Source organism: Ursus maritimus, unplaced genomic scaffold (assembly GCF_017311325.1).
Source record: "Ursus maritimus isolate PB19 unplaced genomic scaffold, ASM1731132v1 scaffold_30, whole genome shotgun sequence".
Lineage (NCBI taxonomy): Eukaryota > Metazoa > Chordata > Mammalia > Carnivora > Ursidae > Ursus > Ursus maritimus.
In genome coordinates this window covers 8,319,264-8,331,018 of record NW_024425564.1, presented here as the reverse complement: position 1 = coordinate 8,331,018, position 11,755 = coordinate 8,319,264, and the positions used below count along the sequence as shown (strand labels likewise).

The following is an 11,755-nucleotide window of genomic DNA, read 5'->3' as shown; positions in this document are numbered from 1 at the left end:
CAGGCACTGCTGGCCGGAACCAGGCCCGGGCCGCTAGAGGGCCCGCCCGGAAGTTTCTGAGGGGACCGCCCCGGAAGTGCCGGGACTTCCGGTGCGCGTGCGGTGGCGTGGCGGGCGTTGCTCGGAGGCACTTGCAGGTTGCCTCCTTGCCTGTTGGGTGGCCGTCCCTCGGGCCGCGGAGGCGACGCCCAGATGCGGCCTGGCCAGAGGGGTTTTCTCGCGGTTCGGAGCTGCTCCCTCCCGGGGTGGTAAGCCTGGGCTTTTCTACGGCCCCCGAGCTTATGGAGTCCCAACAACACCGTGCCCTCCTTATAGACCCTCAGCTCGCCTTTCAAACGAAAGGGGGACACGGCGGACGACTCGAAATGAGTATTCGGGAGAGGCTTCCCCTTCCACTTCTTGCGCCCAGGACGTTGCGTTCTGAATGCAGGGTACACCTCTGTTACAGCTTGGCGGTAGATGATCGCCCGTCCCCTTAAGCAGCCACTTTCCTTCCGCTCCCGCGCTGAACCGCCTCCCAGCAACCGCGCTCTGCGGCGACGGCGGGGGAGTCCATGGCACAGGTCACACCGGCTAGCCCAGCGGGCGATGGGACAGCCCTTCTTAGCAAGCTAGCCCCCGATTTGCGTTTTTTTCTCCCATCCCCTCGGTAGTTAGTGTAACAGCTATGGCAGTCTGCTTTTTCTGTGAGTAAAATAATGCTTCTTTTACAGAAGAAGGGTAACGGAAAAAGAGGCCCTTAGGAGGAATCTTATCAAATCGCAGACTCCAAAACTCTGTGGCAGAAGTAGAGGAGTTGGTTTTGCTGGTTTCACGAATTCTGTTACCAGAAAACTCTTGTCTCTGAGCTGGCTCCAGCAGCTCGGTTGACAGTGGCTGAGGTCAGTTTCTGACCGTTAGGCCTGAGGAGTGCCAGCCAGGTCTGGGAGAGGCACCAGCACGGGGGCGGAGGGTCATTGAAAAAGTGGCTGCGTTGGATGAGCCCCGACAGCAACAGCAGCAGGGGAAGGGAGAGGTATTTATTAAGTCCTCATAAAACTTGTAGTCTCTTAAGAATGTGTCTTTTTTTTTCTTCTTTTTCTATTTTTTGGGCATGTAGGTTTAAACCTGTGATTGTGGCCAAACCACTTAATCTCTCTGTGCCTCCATTTCCTCGAATGTAAACGAGGATGATAAAAAGCACCTGCCTAGCATTGTTACCAAGATTACATGAACAGTATCTGATACATAAGAAGTAGTATCTAGACATTTGTTGTCATTATTTTTCTCCGTAACTCCCTCGGTCGGGCCTGCTCTCTTGATTCGTTTATACAGTGATTCATAATTTCATGTGTTTAATTTTTTCCCAGGTCCCAGCTGTTGCACACATTTAAGAAGTAACCTAGCAAAAAATACCAGCCCTGGGACCAAAGGGAGAATCACTGCCTCTTCAGCTCCTACCCAGGAATACACCATTGAAATATCAACTATAGAAACCCTTTACCCCACAGGAGGGTTGTAAGTGTTAAACTTTGACATTCTGTGGTCTTTTGAAGACTCTGGAAGTAACGGACCTGGGGAAACTTTTTTTTTTTTAACTTACTTAAACAAGAGTAGGATAAGTGTGTTGTTACGAACAACAACAACAAAAAAGTGTGTTGTTACGAACTCTCAGCGGAATCTGATTCAAAGTGCGGGTGGAGAAAGAGGACACCCAGCTCACTGCTGCCATTCCACAGTATGTTATTGTTCAAGAGTTCCATATTTGCTGCCTGTTGTCTGAGACATAAGTTGTATATATGTTTTCCATTTTTTACTTATCTTTAACTCTGCTTAAGGTGATTTTGTTTCTTTTACCTTGCAGGAATTTTGATTCTCTGTATGGACCCCAAATGTATCAATCTTTTCATTCCTTGCCTCTGGATTTGGGTTCATAATTAGAAAGGCTTTCCTACACTGAGGTTTTTAAAAGAATTCTCCCACATTTTCCTCTGGTATTTTTATAGTTTACACTTATAACACAACTTCAATTTATTTGGAATATTTACCTGTGTATAGACCAAGAAAGGAATCCAGTTGAACATCTTTCTGGATGATTACCTAGTTCTCGCCATACATTTATTGAGGAGTCTACTCATCTTTTTCTTACTGATTTAGTACCTTTGATCTGTGCTAAATTTCTCCCTCTGATTGCATCTATTTCTGGACTTTCTATTCTGTACCATTTATGTGTCTCACTCCCCAATAGGACACTCCCACTGAGGCTTTTAAAATCTGTTTAAGATCATTTAGAACAAGTGCTCCTTCATTGCCCTCCTTTTTCACAGTTTTCCCAGGGAGTCTTGCTTGTTTACTTGTCTATGTGAACGTTAAAATCTACTTCTAAAAAAGTTGGTATTTTTATTGGAATAGTGTTAAATTTATAAATTAAGAAGTAGTTTCTGAGTGCTAAGTGGAAGGATTTGGGACTGGGATAGATCATCTCTGCTGTTTGATTAGTTGTCCGACCTCGAAAAATCTGTCTGCTTTTCAGTTTTCTTATATATGAGAGGAGGACTGTAACGTCATCTTTGCGGGATTAAAGGAGATAAGAGATTTGAAATGCTTTGTTTGGAGTAAATAGAACTCTATCAGGCGGCCGGCTCAGGAACCACTGAGAGGGGAGCCTCCGGGGCCCTAGAGCGGCGCGGCAGGTGTCTGGCGCGGGTGTCTGCGGAAGGCGTGGTCTCTGTGGTCGTCCCGGCCTAGGCGGCCCAGGTGGGGCGTCACCGCTCGTCGTTGGGCTCGGCTTTTGGCTCTGAGGCAGCCGGGTGATCTCAGCCGCGTTTCCTTCAGCCCCTCCCCCTGCCCCTCCGCTCCGGGCTCTGGGAGGGCGAGGTCCCCACACCCCCAGCAGCCGCTCCTCTCACTGCGTTGACCCTGCTCGCCCTCTGACAGGGCTGGATTTAGGGTGCGGGGAGGGGTGTCCTCAGCGACCTCTTCTGTGCGTGACACGTTGGTAGCGGAGGGACCTGGCAGTTCTGTTGTGTTCTTGGAAACTCTGCCTCAGAGACAAGTTAGCCGCCCGCTCCGCTCGCGAGAACGCGTCTCCTTGGCGTTCGTGGTGCGTTTGCCGCGCGCCTCCCCGCCTCTTCTGTTGAAAAGGTGAGGCAAGTGTGTGTCTTGTTGGCTCTTCTTCGAAGTTAAACACGTTAACCCAAAGCCACGTGGTAACAGAAGGGTGTTTTACACACACCTCTAGCGTTAAGGTCACTTACTCAGAAAACAAGAGACCGTATCTTTGTAGTTGCCCGAAGTGTCGGCAGTTCGGAGCTTGAGGGGAGGAGGCGGCGCGCGGAGTGGGTCGCCGCAGACGTTGCCGGTGTGCGCAGCTGCGGACCGAGGGCTTCGGGTGGGACTAGGGATTCTCCCAGCTCGCTCTTCGTGGCACAGCAGCTTAGCCACGCGCTTCCATGGTAACCGTGTCTTCCGGATTCTGCGCAGGAGTCCCACCCGGGGGGGCCTTTTTCAGGGTTCCAGGGAGCTGCTGTTCAGAGGAACGCGGTACAGCGGCGTCGCTGGGAAATGGCTCGGCTCCGAGGCCGCGGAGCGTGGTGTCCCTGTGACGACAACAGACAACCTGTGCTTGACCCGTGCGGAAACCGCCACTCCCCACCCCCTGGAGCAAGGCAGCCAGACCCTTTAAAAAATACGTGTCTGTATGAAGAAACATCAAAGACACAGCAACTAATAAAGATGCTGACTTCTGGGGGTGGTAAACCGAGGAGGATCACAGTGGAAATAAGACTATTTGCCTTTTTAGAGCATTTTAACTTCTCAGTTGTATATTACCTATTCAAACACAGACACATTTTTTTAATTTTTATTTTTTTTAAGTTTTATTGAAATTCCAGCTAGTTAACATACAGTGTTATCACAGTTTTAGGTGTACAATAGAGTGATTCTCTGTATTCGCTATATCACCAGGTGCTTATCATGACAAATGCACTCTTTAATCCCCATCATCTGTTTGATCCATCGCCCACCCCCTTCTCTGGTAACCATCATTGTGGTCTCTGTAATTAAGAGTCTGTTTCTTGATGTGTCTCTTTCTCTTTTTTTCCCTTTGTTTATTTCTTAATTTCCCCATATGAGTGAAATCATACGATATCTGTCTTTCTCTGACTTAATTTGCTTAGCATAGTACACTTTAGTTCCATTCATGTTGTTGCAGATGGCAAGATTTTGTTCTTTTCTGGCTGAGTAATATTCCATTGTGTACATATATACCGTTTCTTTTTTACCCATTCATCAGTCAATGGAGATTTGTGCTGCATAGTCTGGCTATTGTAGATAATGTTGCTATAAACATTAGGGTGCATGTATCTCTTTGACTCAGTGTTTTTGTATTCTCCGGGTAAATACCCAGTAGTGCAATTGCTGGATCAAAGGGTAGCTCTGTTTTTAACTCTTTGAGGAACGACCATACTGTTTCCCAAAGTGGCTGCACCAGCTTGCATTCACATCAACAGTGAAGAGGGTTCCCCTTTCTCTGTATCCTCCTTAACATTTGTTGTTTCCTGACTTGTTAATTTTAGTCATTCTGACTGGTGTAAGGTGGTATCATTGTGGTTTTGATTCGCTTTTCCCTGATGATGAGTGATACAGAGCATCTTTTTTTTTTCTTTTTTTAAAGATTTTTTATTTTTGAGCGCACAAGCAGGAGGGTCAGAGGGAGAGGGAGAGAGAATCTCAAGGAGGCTCCACACTGAGCGAGGAGCCGACCCGGGGCCCAATCTCATGACACTGAGATCAGGACCTGAGCCAAAACCAAGAGTCAGATGCTTAACTGACTGCACCACCCGGGAGTCCCTTGAGCATCTTTTCATGTATCTGTTGGCTACATATATATCTTTTTTTTTTTAATTAAAAAAAAATTTTTAAAGATTTTATTTATTTGAGAGAGAGAGCACAAGCTTGGGAGGGGGGCGGAAGAGGAGGGAGAAGCAGGCTTCCCACCGAGCAGGGAGCTTGATGCAGGGCTAAGTTGCAGGACCCTGAGATCATGACCTGAGCCAAAGTCAGATCAACTGAGCCACCAAGGCACCCCAAGGCCACATATATGTCTTTGGAGAAATGTCTGTTCGTGTCTTCTGCCCATTTTTTTAATTGGATTATTTTGTTGGTGTTGATTAGTGTTAAGTTCTCTATAGATTTTGGTTGCTAGCCGTTTATCTGAGGCATTTGCAGATGTCTTCTCCCATTGCATAGGCTGCCTTTTAGCTTTGTTGATTGTTTCCTTTGCTGTGCAGAAGCTTTTTATTTTGATGTAGTCCCAATAGTTTATTTTTACTTTTGTTTCCCTTGCCTCAGAAGACATATCTAGTAAGAAGTTGCTACCACCAGTGTCAAAGAAGTTACTGCCTGTGTTCACCTCTAGACTTTTGATGGTTTCCTATCTCGCATTTAGGGCTTTCATCCATTTTGAATTTATTTTTGTGTATGGTATAAGAAAGTGGTCCAGTTTCATTCTTTTGCATTTGGCTGTCCAGTTTCCCCAGTGCCATTTGTTGAAGAGGCTGTCTTTTTCCCACTGGGTATTTTTCCTGCTTTGTCAAAGATTAATTGACCATATAGTTGTGGGTCCGTTTCTGGGTTTTCTGTTCTATTCCATTAACCCATGTGTCTTATTTTCTTGGTGACTACAGCTTTGTACTATAACTTGAAGTCCGGAATTGTGATGCCTTCAGCTTTGCTTTGCTTTTCAAGATTGCTTTGGATATTCAGGGTCTTTTATGGTTCCATGCAAATTTTAGGATTGTTTGTTCTAGTTCTGTGAAAAATGCTGTTGGTTTTTTGATAGGGATTGCATTAAATGTGTAGTTTGCTTTGGGTAATATAAACTTTTTTTTTTTTTTAAGATTTAATTTATTTATTTGATAGAGAGTTGGAGCCAGAGAGCACAGGTTGGGGGCGGGGCGGTGTAATAGCCGAGGGAGAGGGAGAGGGAGAAGCAGCTCCCCTCCAAGGAGGGAGCCCAGTGTAGGGCTCAGTCCCAGGGCCCTGGTATCATGACCTGAGCCTAAGGCAGATACTTAACTGACTAAGCCGCCCAGGTGCCCCTATAGTATAGACATTTTAACAATATTTGTGTTTCTAATCCATGAGCATAGAATATCTTCCCATTTCTTTGTGTTGCATAGACAAATTTTTTTAAATTTTTTTTGTTTGTTTTGGGTTTTTTTATTTTTTATTTTTATTTTTATTTTTATTTTTTTTTTTTAAAGATTTTATTTTTATTTATTTGAAGAGAGAGAGACAGCCAGCAAGAGAGGGAACACAAGCAGGGGAGTGGGAGAGGAAGAAGCAGGCTCCCAGCAGAAGAGCCTGATGTGGGGCTCGATCCCATAACGCCGGGATCACGCCCTGAGCCGAAGGCAGACGCTTAACGACTGCGCCACCCAGGCGCCCCGGTTTTTTTTAAAGTTTTATTTATAAAATAGAGAAAGAGATAGTGAGAGAGAGCACAAGCATGGGGGAGAGAGAGAAGCAGGCTCCCCTCTGAGCCAGGAGCCCAACATGGGGCTCGATCCCAGGACCCCGGGATCATGACCTGAGCCAAAGGCAGACGCTTAACCCACTGATCCACCCAGGTGTCCCCCCCCCTTTTTTTTTTCCACCCAGGTGCCGCTTAGGTTTATTTATTTATTTTAAGTAATCTCTACACCCAACATGACCTCAAGATCAAGAGTTACATGCTCTTGGGACGCCTGGGTGGCACAGTCGTTAAGCGTCTGCCTTCGGCTCAGGGCGTGATCCCGGCGTTCTGGGATCCAGCCCCGCATCAGGCTCCTCCGCTGGGAGCTTGCTTCTTCCTCTCCTACTCCCCCTGCTTGTGTTCCCTCTCTTGCTGGCTGTCTCTCTCTGTCAAATAAATAAATAAAATCTTTAAAAAAAAAAAAAGTGTTACATGCTCTTGTGACTGAGCCAGACAGGCTCCCAGCATAAACAGATTTTTAAATAACATTTTTAGAATAGTTTCTGGGCACTCTGGACATTTTAGAGTTATAGAAAGATTGTAAAGGTAGTACACAGAGTTCCTATATACCCCACACTCAGTTTCCCTATTATTAATATCTTATATTAGTACATTGATCATAAATTTTGAATCACCGTTGATTATTATTAAGATCCACACTTTATTCACATTTTCCTCATTTTTACCTAATGTCCTTTTAGGGCCCCATGTAGGATACCATATTACTTCTAACTGTCACGTCTCCTTAGGCTCCTCTTGGGTTTGACAGTTTTGAGGAGTCCGTTTTTTTGTAGAATGCCACTCATCTGCGATTTGACTGATGTTTTTCTCATTATTTTACTGACGTTATAGTTTTGGGGGAAGAAGACCCCAGAGATGAAGTTCCATTCTCATCATATCAAGGGTATATACTGTCCACTTATGACTGTTGAAGCATAAAACAGTTTGTAAAATGGAAAGAGGCAGAGTGGAGATAATTTGTGTAATTTGAGTTTGCAGCAAAAGTTTTGTCAAGTTTGGAGACAGAATTGGGTTTGTTCCCACGGGATAAGAGAGTGGTGACAATCCACCAAGCTTCCACACATTGGTCTGGACTGTAAAGATGGAATGGGCTCCCCGTTCTGTGGAGAGGTGGGGGGTCTGTTCTGACACAGTTCCACGGGAGACAGAGTGTCCCTGTTGCTAAGGGGCTGTCCTAGCAGCATCAGCTACGGCGGTAGTGCAGCAATAGGCAGAGCTGCTTTTATCCCCGTGTTTCTCTTACAGCCCGAATAGTGCGAGTGGTAAAAACACAGCTGTCAGTGATGTTACTGTCACTTTTCCAAGCTTATTATCAGCTGAATTTCTGCTGCTTTTGCCTTCTCTGTTTGTATACTCCTTCATCCGTTCTACTGTCTACAAATCTCTTCAGTTCCTGTCTTGTGTCCCAGTTTGGCTAAATATGATAAAAAGTCTCAAGTAGAAACTATGTATTTTTTAAATATTTACCTATATTCCGGATTCTGTGCTTTAGATACCTTTATAAAGGGTAGATTATTTTTTATTTATTTATTTATTTTTTAAGATTTTATTTATTTATTTGACAGAGAGAGAGGCAGCGAGAGAGGGAACACAAGCAGGGGGAGTGGGAGAGGGAGAAGCAGGCTTCCTGCTGAGTTTATTTTATTTTATTTTATTTTATTTTATTTTATTTTATTTTATTTTATTTTATTTTATTTTATTTTATTTTATTTTATTTTATTTTATTTTATTTTATTTTATTTTATTTTATTTTATTTTATTTTATTTTATTTTATTTTATTTTATTTTATTTTATTTTATTTTATTTTATTTTATTTTATTTTATTTTATTTTATTTTATTTTATTTTATTCCAGGCCAGGCACCCCTATTTTATTTTATTTTATTTTATTTTATTTTATTTTATTTTATTTTATTTTATTTTATTTTTAAGGGTAGATTTGAAGTAGACGTCTGAGTCAGATGTTCATTCTAATAGTTCTGTGATATGTTTCTGTGTACAGACTAAATAAAATGTTTGATCTGGCTGTCATACTAGTGTTGTGTCCTGGGTTTATCAAACATGTTTGAGAGTTCTAGTTAAGTCTGTATACTGTCCTATTGCTTTAGCAGCATAGAATAAATTACCTTTGAAAGTCTGTTTGTTATTATTTCAGGAACCAAGGCCAGAGGTATGAATGAGGTGGCGTTTCTGAAGGGAAGATTTTTGTAAGGATGGACCCACACCAGCAGATTGCCAGCATATATAATAGGGATACATTACAGATTCCTGAGTATGAAAAAACCTCTCAGTATATGAACCAGGTACAAAGGCATGAGGACAGGCCCACAGAAGAAAGACGGTATACATGTAGTGAATGTGGAAAGAAGTTTGCTCAGAGCTCAGGCCTTGTTCGACATCGGAGAATCCACACTGGAGAGAAACCCTATGAGTGTGATCACTGTGGAAAAGTCTTCAGTGTGCGCTCAACCCTCACTGTGCATGAAAGAATCCACACTGGCGAGAAGCCCTATACTTGTAATGAGTGTAGGAAAGGCTTCAGTGTGAGGGCACACCTGATCATCCATCAGAGAATCCACAATGGAGAGAAACCCTATGAGTGTAATGAGTGTGGCAAAGCCTTTAGTGTGAGCTCAGACCTTATCAAACATCAGAGAATCCACTCTGGTGAAAAGCCCTATGAGTGTGATGAGTGTGGGAAAGCCTTCGGCGTGAGCTCAGCCCTCATCAAACATCAGAGAATCCACACAGGAGAGAAGCCGTATGAGTGTAAGGAGTGTGGGAAGGCCTTCTACGTGAACTCTGCCCTTATTAATCATCAGAGGATTCACTCTGGAGAAAAGCCCTATGAGTGTGGAGAATGTAGGAAAGCATTCAGCCAAATCTCCACCCTTATCCATCACCAGAGAATCCACACTGGAGAGAAGCCGTACGAGTGTGACGAGTGTGGGAAAGCTTTCCGTGGGAGTTCTAATCTTACTAAATACCAGAAAATACATGCCAAAGGAAAGTGTCCTCAGTGATTTATGTGGTGAAGATATTCCAAAGGCCTTTTTTTGGTATCAGAAGTTAACACCAAATTGAGGGTATGGTAAAAGTTACTGTTTTAATTGATACTTGGTCCCTTAGAATATTGAAGAAGTGAGAAGTCAGTGAAAATATTGAAGAAGTGAGAAGTCACTCCAGAATGGTGACTAGTTAAAGTTCTAAAATCACGTCTACTTCTGAGAATGCCACTTTACAACTCATAAGGTAAAGCCATTTAAATATATACCATAATGTAGTTTGTTTTGGTTTAGTAAGAGCCAACATCAGTAATTCAAACATTGTTTTTATTTTTCTCATGTACAAGCCTTTTGTTATTGTTGCTACCTGTATTATGGGTGAAACCTATTAAGTTTTGAAATCGGAAGTAGTGTTGATTGGTGGGACAGGAATGACATTCTCTCATTTATCTGGAAATACTAACTGATCGGTTCCCTTTCTTTGCCTTGGATGTACCCCTGTTCTCTCAGGAGTGATTAGATAGATGGATTAGGAACTTCTTTGGCAGAGGGTAGACTGCCTCTTTTTTTTAGGTAGGAATCCAGTAGATAATTCTTCAGGGTCATTCTTGCCTCGCCAACAAAGTCCCAGGCCTTTTGACTCACTGATCCAGTAAACCCACTAAACTTGACTGAGCTTCCTGAACCAAAACAAAAACAAAAAGCCTCTCTAGATGCGTCCGGTGCTCCAAACCCTTGCATTTGGTGTTTCTCAAAGTGTGGTGTGGCATCTGCAGATTCAAGAGGTATGAGGATGGGACAAACTTGGGAACTGTTGTTGAGTTGGTACTGGTTTTAGGATGACTTTGAAGGATCTCTTTGAGTGACTCCCTGGATCTTGATGTATCAAATCAACCAGGAGTGTGGTAGATTCGAGAAGTGGTGGAAAGTTACTGAGATCACTTTGGAAAATGTCTTTATTATGTCTGTGAACATCCCAGAAGAGCTGTTCATCAGACTGTACCCTAGCTTTCTAACCCCATCCCCAGGCCTAAAACCCAAAAGTTATATGAAACATATGAAACTCAGGGAAGAGATCTGGACTTTAAAATTACTTTACTATTTTTTTATATTAATAGTGATTTCTAACTCCTGGGTAACAGGCCTGAAATTCTTTTGATCCCTGTAACTAAATCACTCGAGGTTGAAGATGAACACCAAATTGATAGAAATTGCAGATTGATTTGGTCCACAGTGTGGACAGGCAGGAGGAAACATTCTCTGGGAAGGTGAAATGGTGTTCACACCTCAGAGTAGGATAACTGTGTTGTAAAGGGATGCACAGTTTCCAGGATTTCTCATCAGCATTTCAGGCCAGTCAGCCCATAGACACACTGGATTCCATGAAGCTTTGCACCAGCTTGTGCCGTCAAGCAGTGAGGTCCAAGGTGCATGTGGGAAAGCACATCATGGAGTCTCTGGTATTGAGGTAGTTCTTACCCGTCTGCCCAGGTAACTGTAGGCATGGACATGGGGGCTGAACACAGAGAGGGTCATGGTTATGGCGCTCAAATTGGGGAGACATCACCTCACCTGGGGCACGCTAGAGAGAGTAAGGCACATACTTACAGGCAGAATTTGAGGGCCTCAGCAGGACACTAGGAAATTGTCTTTGCTATGCTGGATTGAAAGTGTGAATTCCTTTGCCCTCCTTCTTTCTGCCTTTTGACAGTTGAAGGAGACTGGTTGCTCCTTGCTCTGCCCTAGAGGGAGTTCCTTGCCACCCTGTTTCTGTATTGTTACCATCAGTGTTTTTAGCGTTTGCCTCTTTGGCCCCAGCTGTCTTGGTTTGTCCCTAGGATGGAGGTTTGCAGACAGACTCTTCTGGGATCAGCACGGAAGAGATGCCATATCCCACCCCAAACAAGCGCAGCTGAATCCTAAGCAGTAAGTGGTGAGTATTCTGAGACTTTGAAGGGGCAGACATCCTGGAGGAAAAAAATTTCTTTTACTGAAGAATATAGTGTTAGAAGATCAGGATGCATGTGACATGGTTATTTCTTGTAAGCTCAAATTAGGGTGTTAACGATCATCTGTTGTGGGTTGGGCCTTGTGCCAGGCAGTAGAAATACAAAGATAAATGAAAAAAGCACCCTACTGTCCCAGGGCTTACAGCCTGTTTGGGTACAGGGAGAGGGAGTGGAGAGAAAACAGTAATTACAGTGATAAAGCCACTAGGTTTGTACGGAGGGCT

The 11,755-nt window shown here is 43.8% G+C and overlaps 1 protein-coding gene across 2 annotated transcripts; it reads left to right on the top strand.

Annotated features, from left to right (window-relative positions):
- Nucleotides 1-1,398: 1,398 nt before the first annotated feature.
- On the top strand, nt 1,399-11,446 carry LOC121106097 (zinc finger protein with KRAB and SCAN domains 8-like). Of its 2 annotated transcripts, none has more exons than XM_040645164.1 (3): nt 1,399-1,497; nt 8,673-9,769; nt 11,361-11,446. In XM_040645164.1, exon 2 carries the CDS (start codon nt 8,731-8,733, stop codon nt 9,538-9,540), a length of 810 nt encoding a protein of 269 aa, XP_040501098.1. In that variant the 5' UTR covers nt 1,399-1,497; nt 8,673-8,730; the 3' UTR covers nt 9,541-9,769; nt 11,361-11,446. The 2 variants fall into 2 exon arrangements, with proteins under 2 accessions (XP_040501098.1, XP_040501097.1); XM_040645163.1 differs by lacking the exon at nt 1,399-1,497 and adding an exon at nt 1,631-1,717.
- The last annotated feature ends 309 nt before the right edge of the window (nt 11,447-11,755 follow it).